We start from the raw sequence: 19,684 nt of genomic DNA, 5'->3' as shown, positions 1-19,684 counted from the left end.
GAAGTGCTGCTACAGATGCTGTGATAAAAGCAACAGCAACAAGATTAACAAAAATGGTAGCTACCATTTACCAGACCCTCACTATACACCAGACAGCTGCCAGACATAGCCTTCCTATCAGCTCTGGGAGATATGGGGTACAAAGAAAGGAAAGTCTATGTAGCCCTGGCTAGTATAGGTGAAGAAAAAGGTGACCTCGGCCCAGGTGGGGCAGACACTCCTCCCCAGCCCACTTTGGCCAGGAGCCTCACAGGCACACCTGAGCTCCCACAGACTGACCCAGCGATTCACCATGAGACAGGCCCCAGTTCCCCAAGCCACACCACAGAAAAGCCAAGAGGGAGGTAATCTTTTCTGTCTTGACTGAAATGGGCGCCTGGTGTGGAAGTGAAGTCTGAAGCCAGCCCAGGTGCTCCCTGGGAGAGCTCCAGGAGGCAGAGATGCCTGCTGGGGCAGAGCCTGCTGGGTGACCACTGTGCCCTCCTCAGGACCCTGCTCCAGCAGCTGCAGAAACTCCAGACTCTGGTCACCAACAAGATCCCAAGACCTTACAAGATGGCCGCCACCCAGACTGGGACCTGCCTCATGGTAAGTGCTGTTCCTTCACCACGGGCTGCACAAGTACGAGTCTTCCCCAGGCTGGCTTTCTAGGAAGACAGGCAGAGATTTGAGGGATTGGCAACATCACCAGGGCACACCGTCCTAGTGCCTGGCGAGCTGGCTCCTGCAGACCCCAGCTTCTCTCCCAAAGCCCATGGAGCCTTCTAGAACATGACCATCCCTGACCAATTCTAACACAATGTGGATGTGTAGTGACTTACATGAACCCAGCTAGGGGATAGCAAGGCAAGTTCCTTCAGGAGGCAGCTTCTAAACCCTGCGGGGGGAAGGGGCTTAGGGAGACACAAGGAAGTACGGACTTGGTTCTTGCTTTCTGGAACAAATAGTGAGAAGGAGGCTGAGTAAATCTCTAGAAACCCAAAAGAATGTGCAGGGTGTGGCTCAGGCATCCACAGGTCCCTCTTCTACTCTGTCCTGGAAATGTGCAGCCTGCTGCCTCCCGGCTAATGGCTCCTCAGGCCCTCTGAGATCCTCATGCTATCAGGCAGTTACAATGTGGGCTGGGCTTAGTTCCAGGTGTGTGACCCTTAGCTCCTCCTGCTGAGAATCTGGTGTGATACTCTGTCCCCCATCCTTGTCTCCTCCTAAAAGCCCCCACCTACTCCTTTCTTCCTATCCTGATTCCTCTACCTTATAGGTGATAACTGTGTTACCACTTCCCTCTTTTTCTAATGCTGACTGTGGTGGCCCCCCACCCTATGATGGGCTGAGATGGCCTGAGCAGCCTCCTCCACCTTCTCCCTACAGGGTGGAAGACCCCACATCTAGGAGGTGGTTGGCTCTGGGTGCTACTTTCTTGGAAAAATATGGGCCTTCTATACCTATTGATTTTGGGGAGAAGGATTGGGGATGGCCAGGGTTGCACCCCCCCCACATCTGCTCTGACCCCCACCCCCTCTACTACCAGGTGGCAGCCTTGTGCTTCGTTCTGGTGCTGGGCTCACTTGTGCCCTGCCTCCCTGAGTTCTCCTCCAGCTCCCAGACTGTGAAGGAAGATCCCATGGCCACTGACAGCGTCTACACAGCCAGTCAGAGTGAGTGCCCTGAGCCAGGCTACCTTCCCTCAGTCTCAACTTTGGGGCAAAAGCCAGATAAAAGAGAGGAGGCCAGCTTCCAGGTTGGCAATATCTCATTCGACCTCCTCATTTTGCAAATGGAGAAACGGGCCCTAAAGGCTCTGTGATTTATTCAATGTTCGTTGTGGAATTGGGACCATAATGCAGGCTTCCCGATCCCAGCCCACCCAAGAGTGGCCTGCAGGGGTGGGGGTGGTTTAGGGGATAGTGGGAATGTTCCCACCCTGCCCTTTCCCACCGCCCCACCCCCAGGAATTACAGTAGCTGTGGTTATGGGCATCTGCTAGAAATGATTAGTATTTCACACCTGGGACAGCAAATGAGGTTCCAGTGCCCTTTCCAATAAGTTGGTGGTGACTGTCCGAAGCACCGTGTAAGGAGAGCTGGGATCCACTGGTAGTGTTGGGCGTGTGCAGAGGAGGGGCAGTTGTGGTTGCAGGCTCAGACCTTTACCATCCCCTGGGTGACTGTGAGGTACAGTGCTTAAAGAGCATTGGGCCTCAGAGTTGGTCATGCCTGCCATCACCACTTGCTGACTGGGGGACCTTGGGCACATGTCTTGAGCACCCTATGCTTTAAATGTCTTCATCCAAAAAACAGGAGCTACAGTTCTGCACTCACTGAGCGTGGTTGTCATCACAACTAAATGGCATGATGCACATACACTCTTAGCACAGGGTTCAGTACACAGCAGGCGCTTACTAAAGGAGCACATTCCCTCCCTTTTTGAAGACCTCACAAGAGGAGAGAAGAGAGAGACAATACGTGGGCAGCAAGGAGAGAACTGGTAGAGGGTGCAGCGAAGAATAGTATGGATTTCCAGAGGCAGAAGGGACTTCAGGTAGACCTACAGAGGAACTTCCTCCCTGGGAAGGAATTGTCTGGCAGGGCAGGAGGAGGAAAAGGAAACAGATGGGAGGTCAAAGAGGGAGGAGACAGCAGGAATAGGACTCAGGAGGGATAGGCAGGGAGAATGAGCTAGACCAGCAGGGCCTTCAGAGGTGGAAGGGGTGGGGAGGGTTAGAGGAAGAGGATGTGGAGGCGTTGAGTGGTTGACTGAAAGCCACTCCCAGCACATGTGTGGCCAGAGACTCTTCTTCAGGACAGTTGCTGAGGGAGGTGGGGTGCAGGGGGTGTGAGGGCTTGAGAGTCATGAATCTATTCTCCAAAGCCAGAGAGGCCCTCTTCCGGTGAATTTGGAGGAAGAGAGGGATGTGGAAGGTGGAGGCCATGTTGATGGATGAAGCCAGAGTCTGAGGAAGTGAGGGGATGAATGAGCTCCTTGGAGTGAGTGCAGTGGGTTGCAGATCCCCAGTGTGCACCTGTGGTAGGACGTGGCTTCTGGAGCTGGCTGGCTTTCAGAGCAGGTACATTGCTCAGTTGCAGGGAGTGCCCTTTACACAGACTCTTAGGTCAGGGCCTGAGGGCAGGAAGGTGGTGGTAGATCCTGGAGCCAGATGGACCTGGGTTTGCCTCTGGCTTCCAGCGTAAGCTCAAGTATCTGATAAGCTGGAAACTCAGTTACCTGTTCTATGAAACAGAGCTAAAAATATCTCCTTCCCAGGAGTGTCAGTGAGATATGAGTGATTTGATATGCAGGTCAAAGGGCTTTGCACGATGCCAGGCACAAAGGAGATATCCAACAGATGTGTTTTCTTTTCCTTCATTTTCCAGAAGAACACACTAGGGCCTAGAATGGGGAAGGGGGTGGGCAAACTCCTGGGTGGCTCAGTGGTTAAGCATCTGCCTTCGGCTCAGGGCGTGATCCTGGAGTTCTGAGATAGAGTCCCACATGGCTCCCCACATGGAGCCTGCTTCTCCCTCTGCCTATGTCTTTGCCTCCCTATCTTTCTGTGTCTCTCATGAATAAATAAATAAAATCTTAAAAAAAAAAAAAGAATGGGGAAGGGGATGCCTGGGTGGCTCAGGGGGTTAAGCCTCTGCCTAGCTGTTCCCTCCCACCCCCCCTTTACCCCCCCAAGACTCCTTGCTCACCGAGAAATCTGCTTCTCCACCCTCCCACTTGTGCTCTCTCTTTCAAAGAAATCAAATCTTCACCAAAAAATTTTAAAAATAAAAGGGAAGAGATTGATTCAAGTTCTCACAGAAAGTGAGTTAGTAGAAGCAGGATCAGAACCCAACTCTCAGATGTCCACCCTGGTACACAGTGCTTAGGAAGAACTACTTTCTCCAAGTTCTTCCCTAAACAATTTTCAATCACTTTCCCCAGATTGTTGCATTAAACCACATTTCTATGAGGTTGGCCCTAGTATCCCTATTTTACAGATGAGAAAACTGAGGCTCAGAAAGGTTAAAGCAAAGGCCTGACTCACCTGAGGTCATACCAATTGGAAATGTTAGAACTGGGGCTCAACAAACTCAGGCCTGTAAAGTTGCAGGGCCCTCATCCCTCACTGTTGGGCCGGGAATGTGGCTGGGAGCGGGGAGCCTCTGCACTGAAGCTCACCATGAGTTCTCTGTCCAGTGCCCTCCCGGAGCCTCCTGTTCTATGACGAGGGGGCAAGCTCGTGGGAGGATGGCCGCGGTGCCCTGCTGCCTGTGGAGCCCCCAGATGGCTGGGAAATCAACCCCGGGGGGCCGGCGGAGCAGCGGCCCCAGGACCACCTGCAGCATGACCACCTGGACAGCACCCACGAGACTACCAAGTACCTGAGTGAGGCCTGGCCAAAAGACATCGGTGGAAACGGCACCAGCCCCGACTTCTCTCACCCCAAGGAGTGGTTCCGTGAGAGGTAAGTGGTTGGCCCTTTCCCTCCCAGGGTCCCAGGCTCCACCCACATTCTGCTCCAGCGTGCAGAGAGGTGAGAGGCTCCTCACTGGACCGACTCACCCCAGACTTCTGTTCTCTTTCCAGGGATCTGGGCCCCAATACCACCATCAAACTCTCCTAGGCTGCGCCAAGACCCAGGACATAGGACCTACCCTCTGGCACCCAGAAGAGGGATTGTCTTGCTCTCTAACCCGGATCCAGCTTGTACCCCTGCCCCCTGGGCTCCCACCCCAGGAGAAAGGGTTCCACTTCTCCCCAGCCCTATCTTTGCCCCAATCTTTACCAGGGCCCCTCCTTTCCCCACCACATTTGGACTGTTCCCTTGGGCCGACCACTCTGTCCTCACCCCTCCCACCCACAGCCATCCGTCCTTCTCAGATAAACCACTCACTGGGCTAACCCCCTCCTTTTTCATCATGACCAACACGACCACTGCCTCCCCGCCCCCTCGCCGCAAACACACCCACCAACATACTGACACACACCCCCCCGCCCCACTGTACAGAGACCAAGAACAGAAATTGTTTGTAAATAATGAACCTTATTTTTTATTATTGCCAATCCCCTAAGATATTGTATTTTACAAGTCTCCATCCTCCCTTCACCCCTCCCTTGTTTTATATTTTATAAAGTTAGTGCGGGCTTTGCTGTTCCCTGGCCCTCATCTGGCCTCCCCCTGCCGCGCCCAAGCCGCCAGGCCTTTTTAATTGCCAGACTGCTTCATCCATCAGCTCAGCACATGCTTTAAGAAGGCAAAAGTAAAAAAAAAAAAAAAAGATGCAGCATCAATTCCTGACTTTGTGCCTTTCTTCATGGAGGGGGGTGACCAGGACCTGGGGATAGGTAGTGAAAAGGGGAAGTTGATTTTATGTCCTGCCAGGGGCTCATTGGAGAGGGTGGGGGTGAAAGGCACTTCTCCCAGGCTCCCTCTTCTGTCTGGGCACAGGATTCAAACTAGACAAAGGATTCTGCTATAATGTCCCCACCCCGCGGCCCCTCCTCCTGCGCTGCCTATGGAGGTAGAGAGGCCTGGCAGCCAGTCTTGGCCTTTGGGGATGCCACCTGCAAGCATCAAGCACCTGCTATGGACCACACCCTGGGCCAGACACCTTCCGGGCAGTACCCAGCTTGGTCCTCCTGAGACCCACCGCATTTCAGCTCTTGTATCCTCGGCCTCAGCTGGGTCAAAAGTACAGACTTCACGGCAGGAAGAGCTGTGCTCGACTGCTGGGGCTGCCACTCACTAGCTGTGTGTGGTAGGCATCCAAGCTTCCTGCCCCCCCCAGTCTCCCCCCATTGCCCCCACCACGCACATCTATTTAATCCCCCCCACTAGGGTATGCAAAGGACTTGTAAATATAAGGGGATGTCACTCCCATAACTAGGTGACCTTTTATTGCAAAAGAGACTTAGCAGATGTCATTAAGATCCCAAATCAACTGATTTTGAGTTAATCAAAAGGGAGGTGATCCTTGGTGGGTCTGGCTTAATCAGGTGAGAGCCATTTTAAAAAGGGATTGGGCTTTTCCTGAAGAAAACAGGCTTCTGCTGCCTTGAAGCAAACAGCCATGTGTGAACCGCAGGAAGCAGGCCGCCTCCAAGAGAGCTGAGGGCCTTGGGCCTAGAGTGGCAAGGCCCTGAATTCCACCAATGACCTCCACATGCCTCATCCCGGCTCCAGAAGAGACCCCACAGGGCCAACGAGGCTGTGCTGACTGCGAGCCACAGAAACCGAGATCATACATATGCTGTCACAAGCTGCCATGTTTGTGGTAATTTGTTACACAGCATAAGAAAGTAAAATGCTTTTGTGAGCTGAGCCTCCATTTCTCCATTTGTAAAGCAAGGATGTAACACCCAAGGCATGAGGTGGTTGTGGGGATTCAACAAGGTAGATTATAAATTATGTCAGGTGCTTAGAACAGGGCCTGGCCTGTGGTGACTCCAAGAAAGATGAGCTGTGCAATCAGAAAAAGTATCAATCAGCGTGCTAAGGGCCAAGCGAGGGGTGCTGTCATAGCACAGAGGAGGGTACCTCACCCAGACTTGAGGGCTTCTTGGAGAAGGTGACACAGACTGTTGGAAGCAGGCAGGAGGCAGAAAGGGGTATTCCAGAAAGAAGGTGAGCAGCTTGAGCAAAGGCCTTCAAGATGAGAGAGAACAGGAAAACTTCAAGAAAATGCAAATAGTTTAGAAGAGCCAGATGGTAAACAGCAAGGATGCAGAGAGCTGAGGCCAGAGGGTGATGAGGGGGCAGATCCCAAGGGGCCTAGAATGCCTTCCTAAGGCATCTGGACTTTATCAGGCAGGCATGATACTTTCCTACTCAGAAGTAGGGCATGGTGGTAGGACAGTGCCTACACCAGTTACCCACCAGAGGAAAGGCTGGACAAGACCAGACAGCGTCATGGAACCTCAGAACTGCCATCAGGTCCCATCCTCTATCCCTTCTATCCCTCTTCCTTCACCACCTCATCTTGACCACTTGATAAGGACTTCACTGCCTGATGCGGTGCATCAGTTTTATTTTATTTTAAAGATTTTATTTATTTATTCATGACAGAGAGAGAGAGAGAGAGAGAGAGAGAGAGGCATAGGCAGAGGGAGAGGGAGAGAAGCAGGCTCCATGCAGGGAGCCTGATGTGGGGCTCGATCCCAGGTCTCCAGGATCACACCCCAGGCCGAAGGCAGCGCCAAACCGCTGGGCCACTGGGGCTGCCCAGGTACATCTGTTTTAACTGCTGGAACACGCAGGTCTCTCCGCCAAGGCCATGAAAGGCTGGGATCTTGGCCCTAAACTTTTATCATCATTAACCATAACTTCTAATTTTTAAAAAAGATCTTATGTAGGGCAGCCCTGGTGGCTCAGGAGTTTGGCACCACCTTCAGCCTAAGGTGTGATCCTGGAGACCCGGGATCAAGTCCCACATCAGGCTCCCTGCATGGAGCCTGCTTCTCACTCTGCCTGTGTCTCTGCCTCTCTCTCTCTCTGTATCTCTCATGAATAAATAAATAAAATTTTTAAAAAAGATCTTATGTATTTATTTGACAGAGAGAGAGCACAGCATGGGGAGACGCAGAAGGAGAGAGAGAAGCAAGCTCCCCACTGAGCAGGGAGTCCCATGCAGGGCTCGATCCCAGGGCCCTGAGCCCATGACTCAAGCCAAAAGCAGATGCTTATCCAACTGAGTCATCCAGGTGCTCCTTCACAATAACTTTCAGCAGACCTTTCCTGAGATCCATCCATTCCCTCTAAATCACCCAACAAATTGTCCTCAGAGGCACTAGGCTGGTGGTTGAGGCTGGGGAGTAAAGCAGTCATCAGGGCTGGTGTGATGGAGGGCTGAACAGAAAAGTGTCACGTATTTCAGATTGGATGGGCAAGGGAGGGCAACTCAGAAGAGGTGGCCCTTGAACTGAATCTTAAATGATGGGTAGGAGTTGATAAGGTAGAGAGAGGTAAGGGTGTTGGGGGTGGAGCGAATGGCCAAGTGCTAAGGAGTGGAATCTTGAGAAACAGAGTCAGGACCCAAGGGAGGCAAGGGGGTGGTTAAGGGGCCAGATGTACAGAGGGGCTTGTACAAACAAGCCTGAGCATGAGCCCTCTCTTAAAGGCACTCAGCTAGCCTCACTTTAGTCGTGGCCTTGATGAAATAGATGGCCCTTTCAGGTATCTAAACAATGAACACGGGCACCCTGGGTGGCTCAGCGGTTTAGCGCCGCCTTTAGCCCAGGGCCTGATCCTGGAGACCCAGGATCGAGTCCCATGTCAGGCTCCCTGCATGGAGCCTGCACTCCCTCTGCCTGTGTCTCTGCCTCTGTGTGTGTGTGTGTCTCATGAATAAATAAATAAAATCTTAAAAAAAATAAACAATGAACATTTCATCCTGAAGGTGATGGGGAGCTACTGAATATTTTTAAGCCAAAGAGTCAGATAATCAGATTTGCCTGTCCCAGGGCTCTGCAGGGAGTATACAAGAATGAGACAGAGTCCAGAGCTAATTAGAAAGGATTACCAACAGCTTTGATAGCAAATTAGCTCTGGGGTACAGGGTGAGGGCAGAGTGTGGGATGACACTGAGGCAGCTGACATGGAGGCTATGGTGGATGATGGGATCATTGGCCAAGACAGGGAGTACAGGAGGAAGATCAGGTTTGGAGAGAAAAAGAATTCATTTTAGCACATCTCAAAATGGAGTTGCCTGTAGAATGTTCACATTAATGCAGAAGTCTAGGGTTAGGGAGAAAGGGATCCCGGGCGGAGATTAGGACATTGTCAGCATCCGGATTGTATGTTGAAGTCTTGAGTCTCCATAAAGGGAAGAGAGATGAGGGCAGAACTCCAGAATACAGACATTAAGAGACAGTAGGGGGTGAGGAGCAAACAAGGAGGCTGAGAAGGAATAACTGGAGAGGAGAGAAAACAGAAGAGAGTGGCCCAGAAACCGGCAGAGGAAAGCCTCCAGGACTGGATGGAGCTCAGTGGTGTCAGATGGCATCTGAGAGGCTGGGAAAGATGAGAAGAAGACAAAGTCTCTGCTAGCTTGGACAATGAGGAGGTCACCAGTGATCTTGGTCACAACTGTGTTGGGGTGGAGTGGGATGGAAGTGAGAACAGGAGGGACACATGGGAAGGAGGGGTCAGAGGGACCTGGGAATGTAGCGAATTCTTTCAAGGAACTCCATCTACTATGAAGGGAGAGAGGGTGGCACCTAGAGGGTGGAGGTAGGTGAGATCAAGAGCAACTTAGGAATGCTTGGGTGGCTCAGTGGTTGAGTGTCTGACTTTGGCTCATGGCATGATCCCAGAGTCCGGGGATTGAGTCCTGCATGGGGCTCCCTGCATGGAGCCTGTGTCTCCTCCCTCTGCCTGGGTCTCTGCCTCTCTGTCTGTCTCTCATGAATAAATAAATATATAAATCTTTTTTAAAAAGAGAGTGAGCAATTTGGACCTGCTCTTTTTTTTAAGATTTTATTTATTTATTCATGAGAGACAGAAAGAGAGAGAGAGAGAGAGAGAGAGAGAGAGAGAGAGAGAGAGAGAGAGGCAGAGGGAAAAGCAGGCTCCATGCAGGGAGCCCGACATGGGACTTGATCCCATGTCTCCAGGATCACACCCTGGGCAGAAGGCGGCGCTAAATCGCTGAGCCACCTGGGCTGCCCCTCTTTTTTTTTTTTTTTTTTAATTCTAATAGTTAACATACAGTATAATTTTAGTTTCAAATATACAATATAGTGATTCTTTTAAATGGGAGAGAATTGACCATGGTTATTTCCAGAGGACAAAGAGCCCACAGAGAGGGAAGACGATGGATGAGGCAGGTGGGGCAAGGATCCATGGAGTGGATGGAGAGGTCCACTCCAGACCAGAGAAGCCCAGACAAAGGGAGGGCATTCTACAGGTGCAGAATGTGAGGAGACTGGAAACTGAGGCAGCCCCCACCCATAACTGTGAAGTTGGGTCATTGGAGAAGGTTGGCTGGGGAGTTGAATCAGGGGAAAGAGGAAGTTTGAAATAACCACTCAGAGGAATGGGAGACCAAGATGACTTTTGGTGGGACCCCTCATCATATGTTCATTCATTCACTTAACAACTATTTACAGGGTATCCCTTATGTTCAAGGCACCATACTAACATTGGAGCAAAAACAAGATCTGGCTCCTGATACCAAAGGGCTTGAAATCTAGGGCCGCACAGTTGGTTGGGTGTCTGACTCTTGGTTTCAGCTCAGGTCTGATTTCAGGGTCATGAGATCAGGCTCAGCATGGAGTCTGCTGGAGCTTCTCTCTCACTCTCCCTCTGTCTCTCTACCCCCCTCAAATACATACATAAATCTTATTAAAAAGGGAGGGGGCTTAAAGTCTAGCATTTTCCCATTATTGACTAGTGACCATCTGCCAGCCATTGAACTGATAATTTTATATGTCCCCAGTTAGGAATCAAAATAATCCTAAAGGTTGACTATCTTTACAGATTAATAAAGTCATGTTCAGAGAGGGAAAATGACTTGACCAGGGTCATGCAGCTAGCAAGAGGCAAAGTTGGTATTTGAACACAGGCCTATTTGGTTTCATGCTGCCCCTGTAACTTTCTGTCATTCTAATACCCCTTTCTCTCTCCTCTAGATGCCCTTTCTCCCAGCCCAGCTTTTTATTCTTGCACTAGATCCAAGGACGCCAGGGCTTCCTAGAGCAACTAACCCAGAGAGCTCAGGGATTGGTGAGCTGGTCTAAGTGAGGTCATCTATGATCACCACCCTATGCCTGTCCATCCAAGATAGTCTTTCCTACCTCTGTAAGGATGCAGGGCTAATCCCCTTGCACAAGCCATCAACATACCACCTCCTCAGAGCCATGTATCACCACCCCTAAGGAGGTGACACACCCCCCACAGGTCCCTGGTGATGGAGCTGCAGCCTCCACACTCTGCTGGCAGCCAGCTTTCACACACACACACACACACACACACACACACACACACACACAAACGGGCAGCCCAGGTGGCTCAGCGGTTTAGTGCCGCCTTCGGCCCGGGGTGCGATCCTGGAGTCCCGGAATCGAGTCCCATGTCAGGCTCCCTGCATGGAGCCTGTGTGTGTGTGTGTGTGTGTGTGTGTGTGTGTGTGTGTGTGTGTGTGATGAATAAATAAATAAAATCTTAAAAAAAAAAGACACACACAAACATCTGATGGCTTTCACGGTGCCAGTCATCCTGTGCAGATTGCCACAACAAACCCTTTTTTACACCTGGAAACCAAAGCTCTAGAAGCAGGGAGAACACTGTGGGCAATGCTTGGAGCTGGAGAAGGCCAGAGCAAGTTTCCATTTCCAGAGGGCTAGATGGTCCCAGGAGCCATCTGGCCAAATTGGGGTGTAAGTCACAGGTGCTCCCTGGGTCACTGGGGGAGATAGGCTAGGAAGTCACCCCCCAAAGGAGGCTCAATTGCTTTGTCATCAGAGTAGCAGTTAAGGGTAGAGGTGCTGAGTCTGTGCTGCACTTCAATGGGCCACCTTGGCAAAGCACTTAGCTTTCAGAGCCTCAGTGTCCTCATCTGTTAAACAGCACCCACCCTCATAAAGAGGCTATTGGGGGTAAGTGAAAACTTGCATACGAAGCTCCCAGCACAGGTCAGCTGTGCAGTAAACACTCTAAAAGGCATTAGCTGGGATCCCTGGGTGGCGCAGCGGTTTGGCGCCTGCCTTTGGCCCAGGGCGCGATCCTGGAGACCCGGGATCGAATCCCACGTCAGGCTCCTGGTGCATGGAGCCTGCTTCTCTCTCTGCCTGTGTCTCTGCCTCTCTCTCTCTCACTGTGTGCCTATCATAAATAAAAAAAAAATTAAAAAAAAAATAAAAGGCATTAGCTATTATTTTCTGAGCACAGTGGCAATGGGCTAGAGATGATCAGAACAGTTAGCTGCAGCTGGGAGAGGCTGCAGAAGGTGGCCAGACTGGTAAGGGGAGAGGGCCTTCATTTTTCCCTTGGATTCTTGGAAAGTGAGCAGTCATTGACTAACTGATAACACAGTCAGCAGCTGGTCCTAAGGGAAGGGGGGTGAGGACAGGGGGGAGATGCTTCAGTTTAAAAAGGATCGAGTGGGGAGAGCTCTGCGGGAAAGAGCTGAATGAAAAACCACCCTGGAAACCCAGCAGCTAGGCAGCTGGTGAGGGAATGTCAAATCCAGCCAGAACTACCATAATTCATGGTATAGGAGGTTACCTTGGGCCAGGCTGCTTGGAAAATTAGAGATCCCAAGGGCAAACTGGAGGGGGGGGGGCTCCCAAGTACCTGCCCCAGCAGGCTTCTTTAGAACTTGGATTTAGAGGGGAAGCTCCCCCGTGGCCAAGATGTTTAAATACAATTCCATTTATTCTGTTCAACCAACACAGGAGGGCTGGACCAAGAGAGAGGTGGGAAGCAGATCTGAGGCAAGCCAGGTCCTGCCCTTTGGGAGTCATATTTATTAAATAAGTGATTTATTTGCTTGAATCATTCAAATGACATCTCACTGTCTTCATCTGTAACACGGAGGAAGTGATAATATCTACCACCCAGGGTTGCGGTGAGAATCAAATGAGATGTTAGTTATTGTTAGAATGTGAAGGGGAGTGCCATAACAGAGGCCCAGGAAATACAGGGCTGAAGAAGGAAGATGGCATCTGCAGCAGAGTATCAGAGAGGGGCGTGTGGGGGCTGAGACTCTTGAGAACAGCCTTGACTAAGGGACAGGATTTTAGAGAAGGGGACACACCCCAGACAATGGGAACAACCTGCATAAAGTCACAGAGGAGGACAGCCCCTGTAGGGCCAGTGAGGGTTGGAGGAACCCTGAGCAGCCATCTCCCTTTGCAGCCCATTCTCTACCTCTGGGAGTCTGGTCCTTCCCACCTCCCTGGGCTGAGTCAGTGGCAAAAAGATAAGCCACAGACTAGATTAGATACAGACTAGACACCGGATGCCGAGGACAATGGGGTCTCAGAGGAAGGAGAGGCCCTTTCAGCTGGAACCCTCCAGGGAGACTTCCTGGAAGAGGGGGCATTTGAGTGGAGCCCCAGATTTTGAAGTATACTAACAGGAGGAAATTTCGAATGGACAGTGCTATACAGAATAAGGAGTGCAGGGCAGCCCTGGTGGCTCAGCGGTTTAGTGCTGCCTTCAGCCCAGGGCGGGATCCTGGGGACCCAGGATTGAGTCCGACGTCAGGCTCCCTGCACGGAGCCTGCTTCTTGCCCTGTCTGTGTCTCTGCCTCTCTCTGTCTTTCATGAATAAATAAATAAAATCTTAAATAAATTTTATTTTTTTAAATAAATTTAAAAAAAGAATAAGGAGTGCAGTGAGTGGAAGGAAAGAGATGGAACCAAAGCATAGGATGTGGGAAGATAGATTCAGGCCTTGAATGCCAGGCTAAAAGTGTAGGCAAAGGGAGACCTTAAACTCCACAGAGGGGGAGTAAGTGCGATGGTCAAAGGCCAGTTTCAGAAAGATGAGTCTGGGGTAGTGAATAGGAGGTGTTAGATCTGAGAAGTTAACCAGGGTCCCATCAGCATCCAGATGTAAGGTTCAGATAATGAACATCCCAAGGTTAAGAGGAGAGGATGCAAGCGGGAACCATGGTATTTGGAAGCGGAAAAAGAGGGAAGAGTCCAAAATGGACTCCAAGGAGACCTGTAGTCCTTCCTTTCTGAATGGTTCCCTCCTCTCCCGTCAGCTTTTCCTAACGCAGGAGGATGATTCAATCTTCTGGAAGACCCTGGCTCAGGAGCCTTAGGGAGTTAGGTCATAGGAGGCAGCTAAGCTGAGCCTTGCGGCCTCTGGGCTCCAGGGACTGGAAGTTCTCTATTCCACCCCCCCCCCAGCTGGGGGTCCCTGTCCCTGCACGGTGGGTGCGGAAGAGCTCTAGGCCTAGAGATGGGGTTACGGGCAGTCAGGCCCATCCCCAAATTTAATGCACGCCAGAGTATGACCCTTTACGGTGCCCTTCCCCAAGTCTATCTGGGTCTCTAAATCCCCGTGGCGCCGACGGGGTTAAAGCCAGCTCAAGTCACCGCCCCCGCCCGCACCTGCCGGCGGCAACGGGGCAACGGCGAATGCCGGAGCCGCAAGCGCGGGACTAGGGCTGCGAGGGGTGCGCGGGGGGCGGGGGGCAGCAAAGCAGCTGATTGACGGGCGGGGCGGTGATTGGCAGCTGCCGAGCGGCGGGGTGCGGGGAGGGCGGGGCGGCGGGGCGCGGGGTGGGCGTCCCACGCCCCCGTGTCGCGGGCCGCAGCGTCGGCGCCCACCGCCGGCGGGCCCGGGAGCGCTCCTGCCGTGCGCGAGCCGCTGGCTGCGCGGGGCGGCGCCCTCCTCCCCGGACCCCGCGGCTGGCGGTGTCTCTCCGGCGACACTCGGGTGCGCGGCGGTGGCGGTGGCGGTGGCGGCGGCGGCCGGAGCGCGCTCGCCGCGCGGGCTCGGGCTCGGGCTCGGGCTCGGGCTCGGGCTCGGGCTCCGGCTCCGGCTCCGGCTGCGGCTCCGGCTCCCGCCGTCCGGGGAGCGCCCGACCCCGCCGAGGGCCCCCGGGGCGCGGGAGGGTCCCCGCCGGCAGGTCGCCGCGCCCGTCGGCTGAGCCCGGCGTCGGGAGGGACCGCGGGCCCCAGGGCGTCCCTCGCTGCCTCCCCGCCTCGCGTCCGCCGGCCCAGGAGGAGGGGAGACTGAACTTCAGCGGCGACGCCCGCCGGGCCGGAGCCGCGCGATGGCCGAGGGGCCGGGCGGCGGAGGGCCCCGCGGGGACGGGGCCGGCGGCCGGGCGGCCGAGGAGGAGGTGGTGCGGCGGCGCTGCCGGCGGGGGGAGGAGGCCGAGGTCTCGCAGCCTCGGCCCGAGGGACCCCGCGGCCTGGCCGCCGTGCCCCCAGTGGAGGAGCGGTTCCGCCAGATGCACCTACACAAGCAGGTGTCCTACAGGTAAGGAGAACGGGGGCGAGGGGAGCGAATGGCTCGGGACCCCCCCACCCCCCTTTCAGTCAACATTCCCTGAGGACCCGCTGCTGGCCTGGCGCTGCTCTAGGCCCCCGGGATTCAGAAAGGACCACCACGGGGTCCCTGCCCTCCGTGTGCCAGGGTAAGGGGGCGCTTCGGGGAGCCCCTCTCTCTAGGAACCACCCTGTTCATTCAACATGGACTTACTGACGCCAGCTGAGAGTACCAGACGCTGTACTAGGCACCGAAGAGAGAAATAACCGAGACATGATCCCCACGAACCTCTCTCTGCTGAGGAGAGCCAGGAGATGCCCCCCATGGCCCTTCTTCTGGGGCAAAGGGGGACCCCCCTATTCAGTCTTTAGGCCTTACCGGGACTTCCCTGTGGGCTGACCAGGTGCTTGGCACTGGCTTGAGGAAGTGACTAGGGTGCTCCCTGCCACCATGGCTGAGACCCTGCTGCCCAGAGATGAAGAAGGAACCCCCTCCTGGACCTCTTTGCCCTGACAGGCCCTCACTGGCATCCCCAGTAACAGAGTGAACCTCTCACTACCCTGGAATCTCCTTAACCATCTTCTGTGAATGATTCCCAGCCTCCCTGGCCCTACCATCTCTACGCAGGGGAATCAGCTGCCACGGGCCCCAGAGACCCCATTTACAACTTAGAATAGGGTGTGGGAGAGCTGCCCCTCAAGTAAGAGTGGGTAAGGGGTCTGAGGAGTAGGTGGAGGTAGGGCAGGGGCAGCCCTTCCTGGGAGAGGTCTTCCTCTCCCAGACCACAGCCTCCACATGGACTTGCTGCCCCTCTAAAGCCCCTAGGCCAGAGTGACCTCCTCTGGATGGTCTAGTAGGGACACTGAGGCATCTGCAGTCCCTGAAGCTGTCGGCCTGGTTAGAGAAGACAGGTTTCCTGTCTGTTTGCAACCTGGGGACTTGAGGTATGTCTCAGGCTGCCCTGCTTCTCCTTGGGGCTTCTGGGAAGGCATTTCATAAAACTGGCCCGGCCTTGGGAGCTTGACGGGCTTGAATGGACCATGAGGCCTCCATCACTTGGGGGAGGATGGGAGAGAAGGGGAGGAACTTCACTATCATGAAGTGGGATGCTCAGAATAAATAGGGAGTAGGATGGGTCCACATCAGCTCTGCCTTCATTTTCGGGGGTTTGTAAGGAATCAGGGCCCCCCAGCTCCATATCCATTTCTCAAACACCAAGTTGAGAGGAGGGCATCATCTGTCCCCTGCCTTGTGTTTGCAGATAAAAGCGCCCCCCTGAAGTCCTCTGGGGGAGGAGAGAGGACCAGGGACTGATGGGGAATGGAGCATAGAATGTAGAATCCTGGAAGAAATATTAGTCTGGGAGTCCAGAGACCTGGCTTGTGTCTTACTTCTGCCAGGGACTTGCTATAGGTAGGTCCTTGAGCTAGACAGTCCCTGTCTCTGAGCCTCAGTTCTTCGTCTGTAACGTAAGGGGATGCCTCCCCACAAACCTTCCTTGGCTGTGGAGCAGGGACAAATAGCATCTGAAGCTGGAAAGGAGGCCAGAATGGGATTGAGATTAGAGGATTGTCAGCAGAGAATAATGAAAGGGTTGAGATGGGAAGTGCGTGTGTGGTGTGTGTGTGTGTGTGTGTGCCCGTGCATGTGCACGTGCGCACCCCCCATCCAACCTCCCCACAGGAACAGCAGCAAGGACTGGGATTCCCCCAGGGTGGTTCCTGAATGGAGACCCCTTCACAGCCCCAACTTGAGGCCTCTAGTCACCTCAACGATGCAGGGTGACCCAGCCATGGCTCCTCTCAGGTTGTAAAGGGATCAGGAGACCTTCAGGTCCCCTGTGTGAGGGCCACAGGACACAGCAGTGAGGTGGATTCCAGCTGGCACCCCTGGACAGATCACACAAGGCACCTCCTTGCACCCCACAGTCAGGCCAGGAGCCCAATCTTAGAAGCAGAGCAGCACATGGCATCGAGGCAAAAAGTCCCGTGGGTAGAAGGCAGCCCTGGAAAAGCACAACCCTGGGCCTCTCGGGGGGGGGGACCCCGGGAGGGGGACCCCAGCTGGAATGAGCTGTGTTTCTAGCTAAGCCCTCCCGTGTGGCTGCTGTCCTGCATGGCCTGATGACGATCCCACTCCTCCCTTGTACAGGTCACTGGGGGCTGGCAAGACTCCAGCCCACAGTGGCCTTTTGCACATCCTCCGCCTGCCACAGTTGTGCACAGCTCTGGCTCGCAGATAAACCTCCCACCCCGCTGTGACGAGTTGCTAAGAAAAGCAATTGAAAGCCCTTCACAGAAAGAAAAGGCTTTTAGACAGAAATGCGGGGGCAAAAAAATCTGAGGGCGAGGGGTGGAAGCGGAAGCAGGATTGAGGCCTGGCTGCCTCTGACGTAAGTGAGGACGGGGGCTTTCAGCAGGACACTAGAAGCTTTTAGGGACATTATGGTTTCTGGGAAATAGGTTCCCGCAGGCCCTTTTATGGGCTGGATGCGGCCCTGGCAACTGCTGTAGGTGGTTGGAAAGATGGCACAACTGTGCCAATAGTAACTCTTGATGGGTAAGAGGAGTGGGGGTACATCTCGTATCTTTGTGTGGGCTCGAGGAAAAGTATCTCCCATATAGTTGAGAAAGTCCTGAACACTCAAGATTGGGCTCAGGAGACCATTTCTCCAGCCTGGGAAAAGCCAGAGGGGGTACAAGCGACATTGGGTTTGGTCTGAAAGGGTCAAAAGATGATGAGCTGAGGAGCTAAGCCCAGTGGTTCCCACACCAGATCACCTGGGGATATTTTTAAAAAATCCTTTCTAAAGCCCTATCTGTGGAGACCCTGCCATAGGTCACCCAGGGTTGGGACGTGAGCATCTCAACTTTAAAAATCCTTCCCAGGTGATTATAGTGGTGAAGCATGTTTAGAAACTTGTGAAGAAGCTGAAGGAGAGAGAAAAGGTAACATGTGAGCTGAATCACTCTAGTGTGGCTGGCAGGGGGGCTGCCCTGTGCTGGGCACTCCTGTGGCCCCAGCAGGGCCCTGAAGGAGGACCAGCACCTCTGTCTACAGTTCTGGCCTTGGGCCAGGTACTGTATGAGACAGAAGTGTGGGACACGGTCCCTTCCCCTGCCAAAAGCATGATTGTGTCCCAGGCCAAGCTTTGCACATCACACAGTCTCTGTCACTCTGCTCTGCCATTGTAGCACAAAAGTGGCCACAGACAATACGCAAACGAGTAAGCGTGGCTGGATTCCAGTAGAGCTTTATTTATAGATGCTGAACTTTAAATTTCATATCATTTCCACTGTCACAAATATTATTCTTTTGCTTTTTTTCTCCAACCATTTAAAATTGTAAAAACCATTCTTAGCTCACAGTCATCCAAAAAGAGGCAGCCGGTCGGATATGGCCCACTGGCCCTGGTTTGCCAGTCCCTGATCCAGGAGATGGGACAGACGAACCACATGGAAGAAGACAGTGATGGTTGGCATTGAGAATCAACCCCGGGTGTTGGGCGAAGCAGCCCAGGCCTTCCCACCGAGAGAGGCATTGCACATGCATGCAGCCTTTGGGGTCAGAGAGACCTGGGTTCTAACTTCAGCCAGGGCCCTTCCAACTGGTTAGGTCACTTTCCCCTCTGACCCTGTTTCCTCATAGAGAAAACAGGAACAATAATACCCACACAGGAGAATGGCTGGGAAGATTAAAGAAGATAAGACATGTAAAATTCCTGATTCCTGTAGCAAGGATGAGACCCAAGTTAGAAGATCTTTGGCCCTCTCTAGCTGGACTTCCGGGGGTGGGGGGTACGGCAGGTGTCCAGGAGGTCCCCCAAAGGAGGTTGGCCCTGAGTGATGGGTGGGTAATAAGACCTGGGAGTGGTTGAGTTTTACGGAGACTAAGCAAAGGCTGAGCATGAGTGCACGTCCCACAGTGCAGCTCTCCCTCTCCCCCTCCCCTGCCAGAGGGGGGCTGAGGGGAAACTACTGGGGGAGCCAACTGGCAGGGAAGGGTGCCCCTCCTGTGGGCACAGGGGGCTGTGGGCCCACAGCTCCTCAAGGGAGGGGCACCTGATCCAACTCTCCCTGCTGCTATTTACCAGAAGCTAAAAATAACCCAAGAGTGACAGGGAGATGGGGCCGATTTGTAATTTAAATAGCAACAGGATAAAGCTAGGAGCTGCAAGAGATCACATTCTGTCCTGAATTAAAAATGCAAAAACCGGGGGCAGAGAGCTGAGCTGGAGCCAGAGGAGGGGTCTACTGCCAGAGGAAGCTGAGGAGGGGTGGGGGCTGGAGATCCTTCCTCCCCTCAGGCACCTGAGGTTCTTGCTGACCAGTGACTCAAAGGCCAAGGAGGGCAGTGCCCAAAGGTAGAGCCGAGAGCAGTGCCCGGATTGGGATACCAAAGAGATGGTTTTCTCCAACCCTATTTTGGCACACAGTGCTTAGGACATACTCCCCAGCAGCTGGTGCCCCCACCCCTGCGTCAGGGGAGCACAAGCTATTTGGGCATTTTGGAAGGAAGCTGGCAGCGTGCTGCTGAAAACGTAGCTCGGGGCCAGGCATCAGGACGCCTGGCTTAGGGTCTCATTTTTGCTTCGATTGGTAGAATTTCAGAGCAGAGCATTCTGAGAGGCCCCTCGAGGGTCCAGGTCGCACGGACAAAGGTTAGCACAGGCTTCAAGGATGTACAAAGTGGGTAAGGAAGGCATTAGGAAGAGATTTGGCTTCTGCTGAGCTCTACTGTGCTTGGCC

At 53.5% G+C, this 19,684-nt stretch overlaps 2 protein-coding genes across 3 annotated transcripts in view; both read left to right on the top strand.

Annotated features, from left to right (window-relative positions):
- CREB3L1 (cAMP responsive element binding protein 3 like 1) overlaps positions 1-5,277 on the top strand; it is a 35,147-nt gene extending 29,870 nt beyond the window's left edge. The window contains exons 9-12 of the mRNA XM_055315047.1: positions 489-588; positions 1,529-1,655; positions 4,183-4,450; positions 4,573-5,277. Coding sequence (XP_055171022.1) covers positions 489-588; positions 1,529-1,655; positions 4,183-4,450; positions 4,573-4,609 — 532 coding nt within the window. The 3' untranslated portion in view covers positions 4,610-5,277. The remainder of the gene's footprint in view (positions 1-488; positions 589-1,528; positions 1,656-4,182; positions 4,451-4,572) is intronic.
- A 9,426-nt stretch (positions 5,278-14,703) lies between these two features.
- Positions 14,704-19,684, top strand: part of DGKZ (diacylglycerol kinase zeta) — a 40,921-nt gene continuing 35,940 nt past the window's right edge. For both annotated transcript variants that reach the window (XM_055310177.1, XM_055310173.1), the window contains exon 1: positions 14,704-14,927. In XM_055310177.1, the coding sequence (XP_055166152.1) occupies positions 14,719-14,927 (209 nt within the window). In that variant the 5' untranslated portion in view covers positions 14,704-14,718. The remainder of the gene's footprint in view (positions 14,928-19,684) is intronic.

The sequence above is a fragment of the Nyctereutes procyonoides genome, unplaced genomic scaffold, assembly GCF_905146905.1.
Source record: "Nyctereutes procyonoides isolate TBG_1078 unplaced genomic scaffold, NYPRO_anot_genome, whole genome shotgun sequence".
Taxonomy (NCBI): Eukaryota; Metazoa; Chordata; class Mammalia; order Carnivora; family Canidae; genus Nyctereutes; species Nyctereutes procyonoides.
Note: the sequence above shows the minus strand (reverse complement) of the source record. Positions and strands in the feature narration are given on the sequence as shown.